At 45.1% G+C, this 23659-nt stretch overlaps 1 protein-coding gene across 2 annotated transcripts in view; it reads right to left on the bottom strand.

Moving 5' to 3' along the window:
• LOC142502132 (tropomyosin alpha-1 chain-like) overlaps window positions 1-23659 on the bottom strand; it is a 218963-nt gene that overhangs the window by 23292 nt on the left and 172012 nt on the right. For both annotated transcript variants that reach the window (XM_075612991.1, XM_075612992.1), the window contains 2 exons: window positions 21010-21127; window positions 19230-19300 (listed from right to left, as the gene is read on the bottom strand). In XM_075612991.1, coding sequence (XP_075469106.1) covers window positions 19230-19300; window positions 21010-21127 — 189 coding nt within the window. The remainder of the gene's footprint in view (window positions 1-19229; window positions 19301-21009; window positions 21128-23659) is intronic.

Here is a 23659-nt window from a genome sequence, read left to right as displayed (position 1 = left end):
GTCACTGTCGCCCACCCACCCAAGTCACTGTCTCCCAACCCAGTCACTGTCTCCCTCCCCCAGTCACTGTCTCCCATAGTCATTTTCTCCCGACCCACCAAAGGTCACTGTCTCCCAAAGTCACTGTCTAAGTCACTGTCTCCCAAAGTCACTCTAACCCAGTCACTGTCTCCCACCCAAGTCACTGTCTAATCACTGTCTAAGTCACTGTCTCCCACCCACCCACCCAGTCACTGTCTCCCAAGGTCAATGTCTCCCACCCAACCCAGTCACTGTCAAACAACCCACCCACCCAGTCACTGTCTCCCACCAACCCACCCAGTCTCTGTCTCCCACCAACCCACCCAGTCACTGTCTCCCACCAACCCACCCAGTCACTGTCTAAGTCACTGTCTCCCAAACCCAGTCACTGTCTCCCACCCACCCAGTCACTGTCTCCCATAGGTCACTGTCTCCCACCCACCCACCAACACAGTTACTGTCTCCCACCCACCCACACACCCAATCACTGTCTCCGACCCACCCACCCAGTCACTGTCTCCCACCCAGTCACTGTCTCCCACCCAGTCACTGTCTCCCACCCAATCACTGTCTCCCACCCAGTCACTGTCTCCCACCCAGTCACTGTCTTTGTATATAGTTATCATATCCCCTCTTATAAGTCTCTTTTCTAATGTAAATAAATCTAATTTAGCTAGTCTCTCCTCATAAGTTAGATTGTCCATCCCGTTTATTAATTTGGTGACTCTTCTCTGCACTCTCTCTAGTTCCATAAATGTCTTTTCTTAGGATTGGTGCCCAAAATTGTACTCCATATTCAAGGTGTGGTCTTACTAATGCTTTGTAAAGGGGCATAATTATATTTAATTCCCTTCCATCCATTGCCCGTTTGATGCAAGATAAGATCTTGTTTGCCTTTGCAGCTACTGCATGACTTTGGGCACTATTGCTAAGCCTGCTGTCTACAAGCACTCCTAAATCCTTCTCCATCAAGGATTCCCCCAATGTATCACCATTTAATTTGTAATTCACCTTTTTATTCTTGCATCCCAAATGCATAACCTTACATTTATCTGTATTAAACTTTATCTGCCATTTAACTGCCCACATTTCCAGTCTCTCCAAGTCCTTCTGAAGAGAAATTACATCCTGCTCTGATTCTATTACCTTACACAATTTAGTATAATCAGCAAACATGGAGACTTTGCTCTCGATGCCAACCTCAAGGTAATTAATAAACAAGTAAAAAAGCAGGGGTCCCAGTACCGATCCCTGAGGTACTCCACTCACGACTTTAGCCCAACCTGATAAAGTTCCATTTATGACAACCCTCTGTTATCTGTCCTTTAACCAGTGGGTGGATGGGTGGGTGAACGAATGACAGTGGGTGGGTGGGTGAATGAATGACAGTGGGTGGGTGAATGAATGACAGTCGGTGGGTGGGTGAACGAATTACAGTGGGTGGGTGAACGAATGACTGGGTGGTTGGGTGAACGAATGACAGTGGGTGGGTGGGTGAACGAATGACAGTGGGTGGGTGGGTGAATGAATGACAGTGGGTGGGTGGGTGAACGAATGACAGTGGGTGGGTGGGTGGGTGGGTGGGTGAACGAATGACGGTGGGTGGGTGGGTGAATGAATGACAGTGGGTGGGTGGGTGAATGAATGACAGTCGGTGGGTGGGTGGGTGAACGAATGACAGTGGGTGGGTGGGTGAACAAATGACAGTGGGTGGTTGGGTGAACGAATGACAGTGGGTGGGTGAACGAATGACGGTGGGTGGGTGGGTGAACGAATGACAGTGGGTGGGTGGGTGAACGAATGACAGTTGAACGAATGACAGTGGGTGGGTGGGTGAATGAATGACAGTGGGTGGGTGAACGAATGACAGTTTGGGTGAACGAATGACAGTGGGTGGGTGGATGGGTAAACAAATGACGGTGGGTGGGTGGGTGAACGAATGACGGTGGGTGGGTGAACGAATAACGGTGGGTGGGTTGGTGAACGAATGACAGTGGATGGCTGGGTGAACGAATGACAGTGAGTGGGTGGGTGAACGAATGACAGTGGGTGGGTTGGTGGGTGAACGAATGACAGAGGGTGGTGGGTGAACGAATGACAGTTTTGGTGAACGAATGACAGTGGGTGGGTGGGTGAACGAATGACAGTTGAACGAATGACAGTGGGTGGGTGTTTTCAATCCAGGTGCATATATTATTACTGAGTCCAATTTGCTTTATTTTGTACACCAACCTCTTGTGTGAAACCGTATCAAAAGCCTTTGCAAAATCTAAGTAGACCACATCAACTGCATTACCCTGGTCTAAATTCCTACTTACCTCCTCAAAGAAACAAATACGGTTAGTTTGGCATGATCTATCCTTCCTAAATCCATGCTGACTATTGCTAATAATTTTGTTTTCCATTAGGTATTCCTGAATGTTATCCCGTATTAAACCTTCAAGTAGTTTCCCTACTATTGAAGTCAGGCTTACACGTCTGTAATTCCCCGGTTGTGATCTAGCTCCCTTTTTAAATATAGGCACCACATTTGCTTTACGCCAATCTTGTGGTACTGAGCCTGTGGAAATGGAGTCCTTGAATATTAAATATAATGGTTTGGCTATTACTGAGCTTAACTCCTTGAGAACTCTTGATTCTTCCCTGGTAAACACAGAGGCAAAGAATTTGTTTTAATAACTCTGCTTTTTCCTTATTTCCAATAATCTGCCTACCTATCTCACACTGAAAGGGTCCTATATTTTCTTTTCTCATTTTTTTGTTATTAAGGTACTTAAAGAGCTTTTTAGGGTTGACCTTACTTTCTATTGCAATCCTTTTTTCATTATCCATTTTTGCTAATTTGATTGCCCTTTTGCAATTTTTGTTACATTCCTTATAATTCTGATATGATGTCTCCGTCCCTTCTGAGTTAAAGAATCTAAACGCCTTCCTCTTCTTGTCCATTTCCTCTTCTACCTGTTTATTTAGCCACATTGATTTTGACTTATTTCTTTTATACTTATTACCCAAGGTTATACACTGATAAGTGTGCTTTTCTAACAATGTTTTAAAGACTGCCCATTTACCTTCTACATTACCACTCTCATTATCCATGCTCCAGGATTACTAAGGCGGTTCCATGCCAGGTTTCCGAATAAGCCGTATAGGAATCGTCCTGAGACCAATCCTCAAGGGGGGGGGGGTTGGTTACTGTAAGGAATCAGGGAACAAGTCCTTTGCGACGTGTTCCCTCCTTACCTGCTGCTGCCACCGCGGCCACTGTTCCTGCCCATGCACGCTCCCCCGCTCTCATTACAGAGTGCGCGCGCACCCGCAGCTCTTCTAGCTGTTGCACGGAACCTGGTCCCGCACGTGTCATGCGTCTCTCCCACGCGGCACGCAAACGTGATGACTTGCGACGACCCCCAGTTGCGTGGCAAGTCTCTCCTTCCTGTCTTGTTAGCTGCAGCCTATCCCTGCTGTGGCCTCGCCTTCGCTCTGCCCCCTGTTCTCATTTGCCTGTCCTGCCTTTAGATACTTCCTGCTTCCTCCCATGCTTTGCTCAGCATAATCCTATGCAGCCTCGTGAAGCTCACTTTGTTTGTGCAGTGCTCTCTCCTTTGCAGTTAACCTCTTGTGTATCGACTCAGCTTGATTGTGGACTCTTCGGTATTTTGGACTTTGGCATACCCTCGACCACGACGATCTCTCCTACCCTTGAACACGGCATATGGACTCGGACTACGCTGCTCTCTCCAATCCCAGACCACGGATTACGGACCCCTACTATCCTATCTTCTCCAATCCCGGAACTCGGCAAGTATACCGCATCTCTTACACTCTCCAACCCAGACCCGGCTACGCTAAACTGTCCGCCTTCCAGGCACGCCTCCGCTACTGCGGGTGTGTGGTGTAATACCTTCCCACCTCAGTGCCGGGGTCTTGACTTGTTTGTGGGCAGCGCAAGTGTTACATAGCTAAAAATGCACACTTGCCCATTTGTTTAAAAAAATAAATAAATACACAATAAAATAACATTAGTATAACAGTACAATACACTACACGCCAATAAACCCATAGATTGTTACTGTTGTAAATCATGCCCACAATATGGGCATGGATTGCTATAATGACAATGAAAGGGCAAGCTAAAAAAAAAAACATAATAAAAATTAAAATACATAACAATGAAATAAAAACAAGAATTTGCCAAAAAATGCATTGCTTGTCACTGTGTTATGCCAATCTATTCATGTGTTGTTGGGAGGACACCAACATCTGGTCCAACACTGCATGGAGGGCGAGCTTGGTGTATTATGGCTGTTTCATAGATTATTTACTTATTAGTTGGTATGGGGATAATATTATTCTTTTAGATTTTCTTTCAGCACTCTATTCTAATTCTATTGGTTTAACATTTACTTATACCCTCAATCCAAGATCTATTGTATTTTTGGATCTCTTATTTATAGATGAGAATTCCTAATCCAAACTGATGTACATTTTAAAACAGTCTCATGTGATAGTTATCTGGAAGCAAATAGCAACCATCATAAAAAATGGTTGCAAATCATTCCATACGGGCAGTTTGGTCGTATTAAAATAAATTGTTCTTTGGATATCGATTTTGAGAAACAGTTAATTATATTGAAAGACCGTTTCCTTGCAAAGAGCTATAATCATATCTCAGTTGAGCAGTCTTATTTTAGAGCAAAGTCTTTAGATAGAGCCATTCTTTTGAGAGATCAGAAAGATCGATCTGCCAAAAGAGATATGTCTAGAAAAACAAATTCAGGTGACTTCTCTTCTGCCTTTATTACCAGGTTTAATAATCCGGAAATAAAATCAAAGGTACACTCGATAACCATTGGAAACTTTTAGCTTGTGATCCAATTTTAAAAGGGCATATCCCCGACAAATCGAATGCCATTTTTTGTATGGTCAAGAGTGTCAGAAACATAATAGCCCCAAGTAAACTTCGACCCATGAATCAAACATTAGAACAAGTCCATTTCCCACAAATAAAGATGAGGGTTGGAAATTTCAAATGTGGACGAACTTGATTTTTATTGACTAAGAAAGAATTTGGGTGTTCATCCAGCAGATAAACTTTTTTAGTTAAGGGTTGAATTACTTGTAGGACTGATTATGTCATATATTTGATCACATGTGGGTGTGGTCTTGGCGTATAATGGAGTACAGACGCATGGTGTGCCTAAACATTTCCATAATGACATTTCATCTTTAAAAATGATAGGCTTGGAACTTATCCCCCCCACAACTATTGGGGGGTGATCGATTTAGCACCATTTGTTGTCAAGAGACACATTGGATGTTTAGGCTGAACACTCTGACACCCAATGGTCTGAATGAGTGCCTGGATACCAGCACTAATGTTTAATTATGTAGAATATCATTGACAAATTATTTAATACTCCCTTTTTATTTACAATTTATCCAAGTCCCATTTATATGCACAATACACATTCAAAAGATATTATTTCATATTTATCATTCACTATTTACTGTTAATAAACAATTCTTACTGATAGCACTTAGAACACTCATCCAGTCTGTATGCTATGTGTGGGTGTTCATTCTACTGATTATTGTCTATATATTATATAAAAATATAGAAATATCATTTCATGTATGTGCTTTTTGAATGTTCCTCCTAGTCTCTGTCAGTCAGAACATGCATGTGTGAAGGGTTCATTTACAAAACTTTATCACATGCATGTTGCTATTTGCAATTAATTGTATTTAGCGCACTTTCCCCCACCCCCTTGGAGAATGTTTGGCTATGGTGTGTGTGGTGCAATACCTGTGGCTCACAGCAGGTCTGAGGCTCTGCTGCAGGGAGCCTGGGGTGTAACCTGGTACGGTGTTCTTTAGCGCCTCCAACTGTAACAGATTCTACTGTGTGGAATTTCCCGTTACAGGACCTATATACATATAGTTATGCAATAACCACACACAATGGGTAAACCATAAAATAACAACTTTACTACAAAACAATAGTATGGCTTCCGGTTACAGCCTACCCACCAGGCCTCACACGGCCGTAACCACCTGCCCAGTGTTCCACACATTTGTTCACAGTCCCCATAGTACCTGATGGGACCCTCGGGCACCCACCCACTCTAGTGTCCACAAGGATATAACCCCTCACCCTTATATGTTGTCAGTGCTGCCATTATAGTGTATGTTGGTGCACTTGTGTGTGGGGTTCCTGCCGGGTGCGTCCACACCTGGGTGCGCTGTATCCTGTGATGGGGTACATGGACCCAATGACTCCGGTGCTTCCGCGTGGGGTGGTCCCCGCGTGGGATGTCCACCTCAAAGACAGTCTCTTCCGTGGGGTGGTCTGGTCCCAGACCACCAAGAGCCAGGATGCCGCTGTGGTCTGCTGTGTCCCTCACTACAAACTACAGAGGCACAATCCCTATCTATGGGCCTGCCCTGTAGCAGCCACAAACTGAAGGGAGTTGGGCCTAGCTGGGGCCTATCAGTGGTCTCTGACCTAGTGCAAATGCCATAGGCACCTGCACACTCACACCCTACCCCTTCGGTGTCCACCTTCCAACTGACTCGCGGTCTCTGCGTGCGAAATGTATCAATGTCTGGTGCAGGGGGAAAACTGCAGCCCTATTGGCTGTGTGGCATCACATGGCTAGCAGCCCCAGTGGCTGCTGGGTGTTGTAGTCCCCCACGGGCCTGTCCCCCCTGATGGCCGTCACTCCGGGGGTCCTGCTGAGCATGCGCGAACTTTCTCTAGGCCGCCTGTGACATCCGACGCTCTGCGCATGCATGAAGTGTCTCTCGTGCCAACCCCAACATGGCCGCCGGACGATGGATCCTTTGTGCGTGCGCAACTGCACTGCGCATGCGCGAGACTTAACAACATGGCAGCTTCCTGCGATGGGAGCCGCTGGCCACTCGGTCGCCATACCTACACTCCCGACACCATCGGGACCTGCCCCCATGCCTCCACCACACAGAGCACCCGCAGGTAGGAGCTACTTGGAGCCCCAAGGGGGACCGGGGCTACATGTATACTGTTGTATATTCAATTCATTGATTTGTTGTCATCTCTTCTCCCTTCTTTTATATTATCTTTTTTAAAGTATTACATATTTTAGAATTTATTCATGTTTTCATTCCATGGTATTTTATTAAAGTATTTTAATGTTCTCATATGCCTATGTACCTTTAAGAAAGTCAGATTTGGAATTTATACCTGTGATTGAAATTAGTGACAGGTACTCCAGGTATATATATATATAGACCAGTCTGTTGTGGCTCCATATATATATATATATATATATATATATATATATATATATATATATATATATGGAGCCACAACAGACTGGTTCCATATGCCATTGAGGAAGTCACTCACTATGCGACGAAACGAGTTGGGCTTTTTTCATTGAATGCTCCAGCAGCCACATCCTTCTGACGTACTGCGCTTAGCCCCGCCTCCCGATTGTGGACTAAACTCGGGACTCTTTGCTCTCAGCTGTTTGCCGACACTGTAAACCAACATAGGACGCCGGGTCAAATTTTCCTGTGGTGTCACCGGAGCCTCCCTGTGCCTCTAGATCTTCTGATTTACATCTATAATGGGCTAGACAGAGGTCGGCCATACCTGGGGTTGCAGCGGTGAGGTGTTTCATCTGGTCTCCTGCATGGTTCCATGACTAGAGCTGAACAGCCAATCCACGTGTTATCAGGTTTTTTCACATTGCGATTTTATCACGAATGTTTGTGAGTGTGTCTTTTTAAGGTTACTCCAACCTAGTCAATGTATTAAATCGGTAATACACTATAGGGAATGTGCGTCTGTTTTTTGTCTTTTAGATCTGTTTGCAAATTGGTTAACTCCACAGAAGCAGCTCAAACCCCAACACTCACCTGGGCTATCTACCCTATATCCTTTTTTATAATACTGGGACGTTTGTTGTGTTGATCTACACCTTTTTTGGACTTGTATATTTATATATAAAACTTTTAGCGCTGATTTTTCTCTTTTGGTTGATATATGTATGTATATACAGTGTTTGTATGTATGTATGTATGTCTGTATGTATGTATGTGTTTGATATATATAAAACATTGTAACTGTACTGTATTTTATGTCTAGTATAAAGCCCGTGAAAACTACTGGCCCATACAGTATGTTAATGGTCAGGAGGCGACAGTATGTCTGCAGTAAGCCCACTGATCAAAGGCTCCCTCACCCTGATTAAGTATTCTAGGGCGGAGAAGAGCAGGACGTGGGTATTTGTGTAAAGTGTGGTGATTCACACCTTTAGTTAGGTTTCCCTGGCCCAGATCCCCATTGGCAGACTTAGTGACGCCAACTCTTTTGAGTGGGGTTAGGAAAATGGGAGCCTGAATAAGGGATTGTGCGCATGTGCCAGCTACCTGGGGGCAGGTACCAAAGTGCTTCCCACGTTAGCTGGCAAAAGGTAATTGGGTACAGATAATTGTGAACCAATATCTGAGACCCAATGTTAGGGATAGAGCCCAAATCCTATATAACCAATTGTCAGCTCTATGCCCAAGTGGTTTGTCTTCATATTCCATCTGAATGATACCTGAAGCCTGATGAATTGCTAATCTGAATCCTGATTACTTCATTGCCCCATTCCCACGTAAGTGTATATATTCTGTGTGTTATTTGTTCAATATTGTGTGTTCACCTTCCCTGAAGGAATAAACTTTCTTTATCATATCACAGTCACATTCAATTCAACCCAGTTATTTTGATGTATATTATAACCCTGTAAACTATCGTGACAGGCTTATAATAAACTGGCTTATAATAAATATATAAATATATATAGTGATACCATCAGGTATCTCTAGCTGCTGGAACAGTGCAGTAAGTGTGCTGTCCAGCTCACACAGAGTTAATCCTCTCTGAAATGGCTGTTTACCTGTTGGCTAATTAATCAGGATGGACTCCCTCAGTGAATTAGGAAGTGTTTAAGGCAAACACAGAGGGATGCCATGCTGCCACAGAAAGTGAGAGCCGTGCTGAGAGTCACAGAGTGAGAGACTGGTTTCCCCAGAGAAGGGGGGAGATAGGAGTGCTCCCAGCTGTGAAATCTGGTTACAGAGGAACCTACAAGGAGAGTTTCTCTGGGCTCAGATGGGACCGAGTTCCCCTAAGAAGGAAAGGACGCAAGGCCTGTGCTGAATTTGTGACATCTGCTCCAAAAGGACTAAAGATAAGCAAACCCCCTATTGTATTCATTGGTGTATATGCCAGGGCATGTTTTAGCTGGGAACCAGTATAGTTGGCCAGCGGTCTTTAGAGAGGACTGAAGAAAAGTGAATTAGTATCCCTCACGGGAATAGGATTTGATTTTATTATTTGGTTTTCTTAATGGGACGGTGGGCCCATTGTATGATTTGATCCCTGTAAATAAACCCCTGCTTAGAAAATACAGTGTTCCCAGCCTTAAATTGGGATAAAAGAGACTGCAACGTAGTGTGGGCATCATAATATGGTGGAGAATGCGGGCAATTCAAAAAGCACTGAGCAGCGGAAACTGTGGGTTTGAAGATAAATGCGGGGATCTAAAATGGCCACCCAACTGAAGTGAAAAGCAAGCAAAGTCTGTCCCACTTTGTATGACCAGTTGTGCTTACAGCATACACAGGGAATGTGTGAAGTATGGATGCAATAGCACACAGAGGTCAGTAGATGAAGATATGTTAAGACACTGAACTCAAGCAGAAAATAAATTACCAGGACATACTTGAAAACGAGAGGTAACTCTCAATGTATTACTTCCTGGTAAAAATATTTTATAAATAAATAAAATAATCTTCTGAAGAAACTGAAAATTGCATCTAGCAAGTGCTGTGTGTAAAGTCTGCCCCGTCGGGTATGAAGAATTGAGGAAATAGCGCCTCCAATAGGTCAAGGTGAAGAATATACCTGAATGTAGAAAATGGAGGAATTTCTGTCCACGCTTCAGCAATTGCAGGGTTTGCAGTAATTGGCAAAGACCCAAAAGGATACTGCATCATTTGTACAGCAGATGTCAAAATCCCATAATGACAATTTACAGCAGATGACAGTCACAAACTGAAAGTACTGCGTTGTTAGTACAGCAGATGGCGCTGTCCCTACATCAGACGCTAAAAGAAGAGCAACACGAGGTGCAACTTTGCCTACACCAGGAGCTCTGAGTGTTGGGATAGAGAATTACCGCCCAGACTAGCGGGGCCGCACAGGTCACTCGCCAGGTAAAATTGCACCTCATTCAGAAAATGACGATGGACGATGACGTTGAGGCTTACCTGTCAAATTTCGAGCGCACCGCAGTATAACAAAAAATAAACCAGCGCACAACAAATTATACCATAATAATAATAATAATAGCATGTTCTTGTATAGCGCTGCTAGTTTTACGTAGCGCTTTACAGAGACATTTTGCAGGCACAGTTCCCTGCCTCGTGGAGCTTACAGTCTATGTTTTTGGTGCCTGAGGCACAGGGAGATAAAGTGACATGCCCAAGGTCACAAGGAGCCGACACCGGGAATTGAACCAGGTGAATGAACAGCAAGCAGTGTCTCTGTATACCGAGGAGCAACACCAGTGCAGTGTCGGTATACAGAGACACTGCTTGCTGCTACACATCTCATGAAGTAACTCGTTTGCCTTGCTGCTTGCAGCGCGATGAGATGAGAGATTGTGACTGTGCGTGACATGGAGAGGAGGGAGGGGTGTGTGACAGTGTGACATGGGGAGGAGGGTGAGTGTGTGACAGTGTGACATGGAGAGGGGGGAAGGGGGGAGTGTGTGACATGGAGGGGGTGAGTGTGTGACATGGAGAGGGAGGAGGGGGGTCAGTGTGTGACAGTGTGACATGGAGAGGGGGGGGGAGTGTGTGACAGTGTGACATGCAGGGGGAGGGGGTGAGTGTGTGACACAGTGTGACATGCAGAGGGGGGAGGGAAAGTGAGTGTGACAGTGACATGGAGAGGGGGAGTGTGTGACAGTGTGACATGGAGAGGGGGAGGGAGGAAGGGGGAGTGTGTGACAGTGTGACATGGAGAGGGGGAGGGAGGGGGAGTGTGTGACAGTGTGACGTGGAGAGGAGGAGGAAGGGGGAGTGTGTGACAGTGTGACATGGCGAGGGGGAGGGAGGGTGAGTGTGTGACAGTGTGATATGGAGAGGGGGAGGGAGGGGGTGTGTGTGATAGTGTGTAATGGAGAAGGGGGAGGGTGGGTGAAAGTATGTTATGGAGAGGGGGAGGGTGAACGAGAGACATGGGGGTGAGAGACATATTGGGGGGAGGGGGAGAGAGACACTGGAGGGAGGGGAGAGACACACACTGGCTGGAGGGTGAGAGAGACAATGGGGGAGGGAGAGAGAGACACTGGGGGAGGGAGAGAGACACTAGGGGCAGGGAGAAAGAGAGACACACACTGGGGGGAGCAGTGTGAGACTGTGGAAGAGGGGAGAGAGGTCCTGATGTGGTGGGGAGAGAGAGATTAATTATATAGCATAGCTGGGGATGCTATTAGACAAATATGCCCCCCCCCCCCCCAGCTAAACAGAGGGATGAAGGTCAGGCAGAGATGGCAGAATTTAGGGGCTTGGGAGGAGGATGAGTTTTGGGGGGCTGATGGTTATTCTTCGGGTCAGGGGGGTCACTCTGGAGTATTGATCAGCAGGGAAGATCCGTCAGTACCCCCTTGTGTTTGGTTATGGGGATCCCTGATCCCTGGGCAACATTTAAAATGGAAATAAATAATACATAATACTGGTAGGTAGGAGTGGATGACCCTGGGGAAAGCAAATGGGAGAAGGAAAAAGGGGAGGGGAAGGAGGAAAAAGGGAGGGGAAGGGGGAAAAAAGGGGGGCGGGAGAGGGAAGGGAGGTAGCAAAGAGGTGGATGAATGCCCCCTCAAATGGATTGCCTTAGAGTACCAGAAAAAAACATATTACCAGATGCCAGTCAACAATGAAAAAAAAAAAAACAGTGATCCAATACTAGTATACTGCCTGCGTGCACGCCTGCAGCCCAAGCGATTTGTGAACTTGCGTGGTGGGAGCATGGTGGATGCGTCACAAAGCTGGTTCGCCCTCATTGGCTGAACCAGCTCATGTGCGCTGACGTCATGTGATTTTGATTTCATCAGGCAGGGGGGCTCGAGAAATTTCATGGATAAAAAGGGGGGCTCGAAATCACAAAACGGCAAGGGCCATGGAAGATTTTCTAGCACGGTCCAACCTAACAGGGCTGAGCGCGCAGGACAGGGAGGGGTTAGAGGCTGATTTTACATTAGAAGAACTTACCCAGGTCATCACCGACCTCAAACCCTCCAAGGCCCCGGGGCCAGATGGGTTTTCGGGGCAGTATTATAAGGTGTTCGCTGAGAACTTAGCCCCATGGCTGCTCCGAATGTATAATGCTGTTTTAGCAGGAGCCCCGTTCCCGGAGCAGATGCTTCAGGCGTCAATCTCAGTTATTTATAAACCTGGGAAAGATCCGCAGGACTGTAAAAGTTATAGACCAATTTCCCTAATTAACACGGATGTCAAAATATACGCCAAACTACTGGCCAATAGATTATGTCTCATCCTGCCCAGACTCATACATCCAGATCAAGTCGGCTTTATAATGGGTAGACAAGCTGCGGACAACACCCGACGCATCATTGATCTGCTAGAAATAGCCACTAATCAGAAATTAAACATTATGATGTTGAGTCTGGATGCCGAAAAAGCGTTCGACAGGATAGACTGGCCATACTTAAAACAGACGCTTGGGGCATTCGGCTTTGGGGAAAGGGTGAGTGGTGCGATAATGTCGCTATACTCGGGCCCCGCAGCCAAGGTCATACATCAGGGTTTCCCCTCTAATCTATTTCAAATTAAAAGCGGCACACGACAGGGGTGCCCGTTATCCCCCCTGTTATTCGCCCTATGTATGGAACCTTTGGCTGCGCAAATCCGTAACAACCCGGATATTTCAGGGATTACGGTGCATTCACAATCACATAAGGTTGCCCTGTATGCAGACGATATACTGCTGCTGATCTCCAAGCCTCTAACCTCCCTGCCGAACCTATTTGACCTGTTAGATAAATTTAATAGAATATCAGGATTCAAAATCAACCAAACCAAATCAGAGGCCCTAAATATTAGCCTCCCAAAGGAAACTGAAAAGCTACTGAGTCTGAACTTTAATTTCAATTGGCAACCAAAACATATTAAATACCTAGGGGTCTACATCACCAAAAATTACAGGGACATCTATGAGGCTAATTACCCCAAGCTAATCAAGACACTAAAAGCAGATTTAAAAAAATGGATGCCCTACAAGATCTCCTGGATAGGTAGGATACATAGTGTAAAGATGAATCTCCTCCCCCGTATCCTATATTTGTTTCAGACTCTACCAGTGCCACTTAGACTGAAGGATATACTCTCACTTCAGTCTGATATCTCCGAATTTATCTGGGGAGGGAAAAAACCGAGAGTAAATAAGACAATTATGAGAAAAACCACGCGGACAGGAGGCCTAGCGGTACCTTGCCTGGTCTCTTATTACAAAGCGGCGCAATTGTGTCAACTCACACAATGGCAGACCAACCCTGATCTGAAAAGATGGGTGGATCTGGAAAAGAGGGCTTGTGCCCCATTAGAGATAGAGAATTTGCTCTGGTTACCCAAAACAGCTATTAAATGGGCTGAACGGCCGCTCTCCTCGGTGGCCAACTCACTGTCGGTATGGGAGACCACGAAATATAAACATACCCTGACCTCAAGGCGCTCTAGGATGGCCCCTTTATGGGGCAACCCTGACTTTGCACCGGGACTAGTGGCAAATGCCGCAGGGCCTTGGAAAAGATACGGATATCTTAGGTTAAAGGACCTGGAGGGTATACCGAACAAAATTAAATCATTCGAACAAATCCGATCTGAAAAAAACGTCCCACACTCCGAATTTTTCCGCTACCTCCAGGCCAGAGCGTTCTTCACCAAAAACTCCCCCTTCCCGCCGCTAACCACATTTGAAAAGCTCTGTCTGACGAAAACAGACACGCAGGGACTTACATCGCAGATCTATAGAGAGGTGGTCGGTTCTGGGAGCTCACAGCAACGACAGAAACTGACGTACCAAATTGGATGGGAAACAGACTTAGGGGAGGAGCTGGAGGAGGACGAATGGACAGCTATTTTAGAGGCTACTGCTAAGAGCTCCATATGCACTACTTTGAAGGAGAATGCATATAAAGTATTGATGAGGTGGTATCTCACCCCACTAAAATTATCAAGGTTTGTCACAGGATACTCCCCGCTGTGTCCCAAACAGTGCGGAGAATCGGCGGACCTGTTACACATGCTGTGGTCTTGCCCTCGGATCTCACACCTGTGGGATGAGATTAGACATTGGCTCCGGAGGATTTTTGACCTCGCAATTCCCCCTGATCCGTGGCTGTTCCTATTGAACAGACCATGGAAGGGTCTTTCAAAAGCAGGTAATAAACTAGTTGCACATTTTGCAACAGCAACAAGGTGCGAGATCGCAGCTATGTGGAAACAACCAGAGATCCCAAATATCCCAAAAATTCGAAATCGATTATGGTACATATGCCAGATGGAGAAATTGACGAGTCTGGTCAATGACACTGGCGAAAAATATATAAAAGTCTGGACGCCTTGGCTGGAACAGACAGACATCCCAGGGGTTGAGGTAGCCACGATATGGCAGTGATTATTCCAAGTGCATTCTCGTACAAAGTAAGCGGAACGGACTACGAGACCTAGTTGAGGACACGCCATGTGAACACCTTGGGTGGCCCTGGAAGTCGGCAAACAATCGTGTAGAGTACATCTACCAGCCACCTATGGGAAAATGGCAGTGCAGCGTGCCCACCCCCCCCCCTTCCCTCCTTCCCACCCTCCCCCGCCTTAATTTACCCTTTTTTTTTTTTTTTCTATTTTATGTGTTGTCCCCCCAAGTTTAAAATACATAAATATCCCAACTGGTTATAGAGATATCATGTTCAACGCATGAACACTTAGGGCTCCAGAAGGAGAATGTAGCAGTATCGTACATGAATGTAATACTGTGAATGTTCGTGTTATTTGTATTGCGATGCTATTTATATTGAAAATCTTCCAATAAACTTGAAGTTATAAAAAAAAAAAAAGGGGGGCTCGGCATAAAAAGTTTGCTCACCCTTGGGCTACAGCATCCACCTAACCTTTTTTAATTTTAAATTACATTACTCATATCTATTGAGTTTTCTACTATTCATCTTGGTCTATATATGTCTGATTTTTATTAAAATTGTATTAATTAGGCTAAATGGATTGTGGGACTAGCAAAACAAATCAAACCAACCAGTATTTGCAGAAATATTGCAAATACTGGTTGGTTTGATTTGATTTGCTAGACCCATGCTGTGCTTAAAAGCTATGTGAACGGCGATGCATTTGCTTATATAGGCTACATGTGAGTGGATATTCCAGGCAAAAGGTGACACATTGTGTGCTCATTTGCATGTCATTTCCCAGAATCCCTTGCTGCAGTGGGAGCACTGTATGCTAGGTGATAATGGTTGAAAGAAACAGTGTACGCCGTCTGTAGCTCAAGGTCCCACACACAGAGTAAGGCAATAATGATTTTGTAGTGGAGCTTGAATGAGGGGTTAATAGCCGATTGGAGACACTTATAGCGCGAGGTGTATGCTGTGTGCAGACCCTATACTATGAAGTATGGCTGCAATAAACACAGGCAATTCGGTAAGGAGTGCAATACTCACAATGGCAACAGAATTCCTTTTCCTTCTTCTCCTGGCATGAACGGATCCCCGAGGCAGGAGACCTGTAATCCTCAGTGCGTGGCCACGATCCGGAAGTATAGCAGAGAATGAGTGATCGTTGCCGCCGCCATTGCTCCGTAGTACTCAGACTCACCAGGAAGTAGTTGGTTTAAAAAAAAACTTTATTCAGCTACATAAAACGGATACTAGAACAAGGCCATCAACTAGGGAACCTCCTCCCACGCGTTTCGAGCAAAACTGCTCTTTCTCAAGGAGTATCTCCTTGAGAGAGCAGTTTTGCTCGAAACACGTGGGAGGAGGTTCCCTATATCACTCCTTCTCTGATAATGGTTGAAAGGCAGGGTTGCAGACCTGTCTAAGACATGTGAATGTGCTCACAAGTGATATTCTTTATTGGCTATATGCTAACAGTGGAGGTTTTTTGCTGCCTTTTTCACCCACCATAACTTAAAATGTATATATATATATATATATATATATATATATTTATATATATATGTGTGTGTATAGATATATATGTGTGTGTGTGGCATAGCCTCCCGGCCGCTACTTATTTTCCTGGGCTCTACCAGTGTAAGTCCTGTGTGCAGGCAGTGGATGGGTTAATTCCTTCTGAAAGGCTTTGTGTGCTTTTGCAGCCTTAGATACATTTGACGTATCCAAGGGCGGGCCTAGCAACAGCCAGAAAGTGTCAACCTGAAGGGTGGATACTGGTTGGGTCACATGATTGATGTGATGGTCTGTCAGTATCCAGACCTGCTCTGTTATAGGGTAGGGTTATAAGCAATTCTCCAGGGTATAAATACTGGCACTTTCCTAAAAGTGGGTGTGTCTCTTTCCTCCCTCTGTGGAGTGAGTACCAGCTTCCCTGGGTCTCACTAGGAGGCCTAAGGAGGAGCACCATGCAGAAGGCCTGATATTGTATTGTATTGTATGTCTTTATTTATATATGATATGGGAATAAAGCCCTATCAGTGATACCTTCACTAGGGGAAGCAATGAAAGGAATGCACTGCTGTAATATCCGGAACATGCAATAAATACTACTGAACCATCTACCAGTGTGATTCACTGTCTTGGGCTAAAGAAAGGTGTCAGTCTGGGCCATCATTTTATCCAGAGGATCCATGCTGACTGGAGGCACTGCAACTAATGAATAAAGGTACCCTGTAAATCTGTCCTGATGATTCTACTCCACACCACCGCGGAGCAACTCAGCCCTCCTGTTACCTCACCGGTACGCACCACACCGCCACTAATATGGAGTAGCAGACCTAATCTCACTTAGGGTGTGGGTCCAAGGGCTACATATATGTATGTATGTGTATATATATGTATATATATTGTGACATAGTTTCAGGATATTAGGCAGCTTTCTGCCCAATTTAGATCAGAAAGTGCAGAAATTATGTAAAAGGATCCATTCCACAGTTTCACATTTCCTGAGGCTGGTGGATGGAAAGTCCAGGCCAGAGTTTATAATGGTTCTAATTCCCCTCACCTGCGCTCCTAATTAAGGAACATGTATTTATGGCAGATAGGTTTGCTGCCTGGAGGCATGCCGCTCCCCTGGATCCAGTTCGGGGAGGACACCCGCTTCACGTGTTGCAGTATCGGGAAGGATTGCACAGAATCTCTTGGGACACTTTCCCCATCTAACAGATAAGGACTCAATGTTATTTCACTATATATGTGTGTTATTTAAAGGTGGTAACTGGCTTACCCATCCAGCGTTGTAGAGAGGCATTCGTTAGTCTCCTGATAGTAGTAGGCATTCATTTTATGATTTGTTTTCTTAAAGTGACAGGGTGTTTAGACATTGAGTGTCAGTCAACTATGTAACTATTATGCTGATTTCATGAATGAGCCCGGCTGTTAGGCACAATGCTGTACACCCCTGACATTGGGTCATCTCCACCCGGTTGGAAACGTATATAATGAAGATAAATATAATGCTGACTACATCAGTGACCCCAGCTTGTACGCACAGTACACCTCTGACATTGGCTCATCTCCACCCAGTTGGCAAAGTTTATAATGAAGTTAAATGTACTATACAGTATTAACTTTCATTCCTCTGTGTGGGAGCTAGATTTTATGGGGGTGTGTGGCAGTTATCCAGGTCCCGCGCTCTCCCCCCAGGCATTTAAATGAAATGTCGGGGGATCGTGCGAAGCCTCCGTAATCCACTTATAATACCTTCCCTTCCAGCAATGCATCGTCGTGGTAACCCGGCGTTAAATTCCCATGGCAACATGACGTCACATGAGCCTGCGCGCAAAGTGGGGGGCGCGCCCCGCAGGGGGGCCCTGGATTTGTCTGGGCAGGCACGAGCGTTTGCAAAGGTCCCGCGCTCTTCCCAGGGGCATTTAAATTAAATTCTGGGGGATCGCGTGAGGTCTCTGCAACTCTAAACTTATCTTGACTCTGCCGGCGTCTCTCGTATCCATGGTAACGACACGTCAAATGATGCTGCGGGTCATGTGACGTCAATGCTTGTACTGTACACAAGGTTCCAATTTGACATACACGCATGCGCAGAAATGTGATGCCACGCATATGCGTTTCAACAAAGTTCCAATTTGACATACTGTATACGCATGCGCAGAAATGTGATGCCACGCATATGCGTTTCAACAAGGTTCCAATTTAACATTAGCTTTATTATCCTGTACAAATTAAACATTTAATTCGTTAAAAATACTTTTTGTTGATGTGTGTTCATATTTTAAATCTTCTACAGAGAATTTTTGTATGGCTAAAAGCTAAGGAGCCTCAGAAAGAGCTTCTTTCCCATGAACTGTTTATGAACTCATATTTTTAATCTTCAAATTACAATTACACACACACACTGGAAGTACTGTACGGGAATAAAAGACAGGTTGAATTGGAATTAGATTTTTTAAGACAACTCGCAATCACCCACTTGCGTTTCTCAACGGTATTGCAGACAACGCTAAAATGCAATTTTCTGCACTCGATAAAAACACCAGTAAACTGGAAATTTTCAAGACATCACGCACCATGACCGGGTATGCTAAGTAATACAATCCGTGAAATGTTTGGATAACGGCCGCTGCATCTGTATACACACATACAATAAAACAGATAGAGATATAATCTATCAGACTGGCACTCTCGGCTCTTATGGAACTAATAACTCTGTCTATAAATATACTTTTATCTATGCTGAGCAATTGGGCATAAGTATTAAGTCAAAATTGGTGCAATTCATATGGATCAACGAAAAAAAGCCATTGAATTTAATAGAATTTTTATTCTTGATAAATCTGAAACAATGTTTTTCCTCCAAAATTGCCTCACTTTTGCCTTGAATCATGTGGCCCTCCATATACTCCCCTCGTATATCGGATATTCAAAACTTGAATAACTTACAGTTCAGACACCTCTGCACGCTCTTCTGCTCTCTCAAGCTCTCCTTCTAGAATTACCAGTTTACGAGCAACCTAGAAACAAGCAATTAGGTTTGTAAGCATATGAGGATTAAGATCCACAGAGATCAGGGCTGGGGGGAACTCATGAGAGAGCAGCAACTCATACATAAGCCTTCAGTAAATATTGCATTTCTAGGATTAACAAGCAACTTCATATTACTGCATCCAGACCCTAGTAGGGGGGGGGAAGTGTATGTAATAAAATGATTAAATATTTGCTTAAACACATTATAATGCTCACATACAGATGGAGTCTCGGGCTCCATCGCTTCAGCCTGGCGCTGCCCGTGGTTGATCCCAAGCCACACTGTGCAGTGCAGGTACGGAGACTTAATCGCCTAACAGATTAACACAGTGGGGATCCCTGCATCTAAATGCGACTGGCGCTGTGTGAATCCCACCAGGCTGTTCCTATCTGTAAGAGACGCGCAGTAAGAATAGACTGAATCAGTCACTCTCCCTGTGCGGCTCTAACAGGCGATCGCTGGCCTTTTATTTACACGGTATTGTAGCAGGGGTTCTCCGGAGCTGAACTGCATTCATTTCAGGTCTGGGGACCCCTGCTTCCCGAGTTACAGGCCCCGGAATGGGGTGTCAGTATTCCCACCATGTTTAAATTCTCCCGTGTCACGGCCCACACGACCAGGAGATTTAAACAAAGCAGGGCGATACCGGCACCCCATACCGGGGCCTGTAACTCTGGAAGCAGGGTGTTACCGGGCCTGAAATGAATGTGGTTCAGCTATGGAGATTCCCTGCTACAATACGGAGTTATCAAAATAAAATTAAAGCAGCTTCATTACCTTAGCGGTTAGCAGCTAAGGCAATGAAAGGGTTAAGCCAGAGTACCTGGTTTATTGGGGGCAGAGGGCACTGGTGACGTGGGTAGTTTCCACAGGGTGGGTGGTTAGGCCTACTAGGAAGGTTGCGGGAGGGCTTAACCCTTCATTACTTTAGCAGAAGTAATTGCTATGGTAATGAAAGGGTTCACCTCTCCCAGTACCCACCTGAGGCCTAACCACCCACCCTGGGGCCACTACACCTTTCACTCACCCCCATAACTCCAATAAACATTACAATACAATAAAAACACCAATACAATACGTTGAACAACCCTCCCCCCCCCCCCCACCCCCGACACATACAGTACAGTAATGGGAAAAATCCCTATTATCCATATCTGGATAATAGAACATTTGCCCATTAAAAAATAAAAAATAACCAAAACATGATCCAGCCAGCATATAGTAAATTAAAGTTGTACTTACTCCTGCCAGGATGAAGGCCGACCTCGCCCCCCTTGTCTTCCTCATCTCCAGTGGGCGCCGACAGTAAAATAAAAAAACTAACTACTGGCCACTAACCCCTTAATCACCCTAACGGTTATTAACCACAATGGTAATTAAGGTACCCACTAACCACCCTCCCCGGAGCAACTACCCTCACCCCTCTACCCATTGTTTGGCACAGTGCACTATTTGCCACTATAGTAGTCAGTGGGCAAGCTCCATTTAAAAAAAAAAAAAAGCACCAAATCAAGCATAGTACATTTGACATTTAAAAAAAAATGCCAATAAACCAATTGATTGGCACAGACTTCATTGACTTCAGACTTAAACTGGTTTCATAGCCCCCAGGTGCTTGAGGTCTAACACTGTGTGAGGTTAACCCTTCTACTCGCCGTCTGACTGAATTCCGTGCAAGCTTTCACAAGTCCTCACCTCCTCATACTTGCGATCAGCATCCTCTGCGATGTGTTTGGCTTCTTTGAGCTGCATTTCTTGAATTTCCATCTTTTCTTCATCCTTCATTGCCCTGTTTTCAATTACCTTCATACCCCTGGAAAGTGCAGAAAAACATTTTCAATTGTTATTTTGCCCCAGGTCATGTAATTTAAAGGCTTTAAAGGTACACTTTCCCCGAAATATAATCGGTTTTGAAAGTGAACCCCATGTGAAGCCCTTTCGAGCAGACTACCAAACTTATTTAAATTTTTTCCCCGGCTATTTTTTATTTTTATTTAATTTGAATGAGTTTTTCCAAATGCCCAAAGTCTGCCAGAGAGTGTTCACATGGCAACTCCTGCTGTTTATTCTCACTTTCTCAACCCCACCAGGCAGCACAGAACTGTTTTCCATGCAAAATACAAACATCAGATAAGCATTTTATATTTACCTCCCCATAAGGTTTTTGTGTTTCAAGAGAGAACGCAATCTGCGAGATGTGCTAATACAAAATGATCTTATTCCTAAATGCAGCAAGATCACACGTACTACTAAGAAGTCTGGTGTATACAAATGTTTGAACTGCATCACCTGCCAATAACTTTACATCCCACCTCTACCTGTAATGGATTAAAATACAAGATACAACAGGCACTCACTTGCTCCTGTGAGTCTGTGGTGTACATGCTCAAGTATCTTTGTGACCTCCATTGTATTGGCCTAACGGACATCACATTTAGGGGTAGTTCAACAGAGCTCCGTTAAATCTTTAACGTGACATTACCCCCATTTAACATACCACTACTCGAAACACATCCACAAAGGTGAATAGCTGTACAATGCCCTCGAGTTAACCAGAGAAATATCAGATTGCTAACTTTTAACGGACGTCTGGTTTGTTCATATGCAAATCGTATTGCATAACATTGCATATCTACAAACCTCCGTTAATGTTAGCGCATGGAAATAACGTTACGATAATTAGGTCTCACCAAAACCTGGAAAAACAATAAAAATGCGGAGTTATTCTAGTACAGGACAGACACTTAGCTGCTCAGTTGCCACTAGCCTTCCCCATAGAGCCTTGAGTTGCTTTCACCTGAAACAAACATACAAAAAGATTCCCCCTTGAATGCACTCGGGTAGATCAGTGAGTAATGATAAATTTAAAATCCTTTTAATCAATAGTAATCAATAATAAAATAGTATTTGGATAGAGGGGTATGGTACAAAAAATCCAGGGCCACCCCCTATAGACATACCAAACAAAAACTTCCATGCAGACATGGAAGGTAACTGAAGGGATCTTGGCATCAAACAACACGGGCATAAATGCCAGGATAATCCTAGTACTAGTCCAACAGAATAAAGTGCTAATCACTGATTAGGGATGCACTTACACTACCGACACACTTTATTGAAGTGTGGTCGGTACCGCAAGCCGGGAAATCTCCCGGCTTGCTAGTGGCCGCCCCTCGGCGTGCCGCGCATCATAGACGCGCGGTCACGCGTCATCGGGAGCGTGCGCCCCCTGCACGCGTGTCCAGGGGCTCCCCGAGGGAGCCCTGGTGTCCCGCGATCGCGGGACAGCGGCAGGGGGTTCCGGGGGACCCGGCGGACCCGGCAGCGGTAGGGAGAGCGCCCCGATCGGAGGGCGCTCTTCCGCTGCTTCGGCGTGCGCCCGTCACACTCGGGCGCGCGCCAGGCTACTGCTGCGGCACAGAACGGGCAAATGCTCGAATAAACTGTGCCGCAGCAGTATATCTAAAATTCACCAGTCTCTATGAAGAAGGCTGCTGATACTAAATCTGAAGGACAAATAAATTGATGCAGATCTAGAAAAACAGCGTGATCATCACACAACAAATGCAGACTAATAAATCCACGATCGACATGTTACAGTGGAGTAGGAACACCTAGCCTAGCAATAGGATAGTCCTGACATAAAGGGCTAGCACAAAATGTGCGTTAGTTACGCCCTGAGGCACAGTTCACAGACCGTATCCAGTTATAGCCTCGTTAGCAGAACCTATATAGGAACTTTTCATAAACACAAACTTTTGTATAAAAAGAGAATGTACTAAAATACATCAATGCTAGGTTGGTGTCTTACATGCAACTGAACCACTGATTAGCAATCTCATTGTGAATGTGTGTACAAGTGGTGTGCAATCATAGTGCTAGGATAAAATCCGCCATTGTTAATACACTGCACATATGTTGAATGAGCAGCGTCGCACCGAGTGGCAACCACATAGTAAAGCACTAACACATAAAGAGATACATAAACACAGTAATATAACACTGCACCTATACGCCACGTAACTCATACACGCTTAGATACAAAAGTCTCCACATATGGCAACCACTTAATATATCATATACCAGCATGGAGACAATTCTGTATATGTAAATCCCCTCCCAGGGTGGCGCAACATGGTGTATGCGTCGCAAGATAGGAAAGTGTACTTAGCCTTAGTATCAGATGTTTCCGCTGATATATAGTGTGACCCTAAGAGGTGGAGAGAGCTGGAGACTCCGGCGGCAAGGCAGCAGAGATGTTAGTCAGGCAGCCGAAGATTCCTGAACGCTGGAACACATGTCAGTCGCGTCCGCTCTGTATGGTGACGTCACGCCGTGTGATCAC

This window comes from Ascaphus truei, chromosome 8 (assembly GCF_040206685.1).
Source record: "Ascaphus truei isolate aAscTru1 chromosome 8, aAscTru1.hap1, whole genome shotgun sequence".
Lineage (NCBI taxonomy): Eukaryota > Metazoa > Chordata > Amphibia > Anura > Ascaphidae > Ascaphus > Ascaphus truei.
This window is presented reverse-complemented; position numbering and strand designations above follow the sequence as displayed.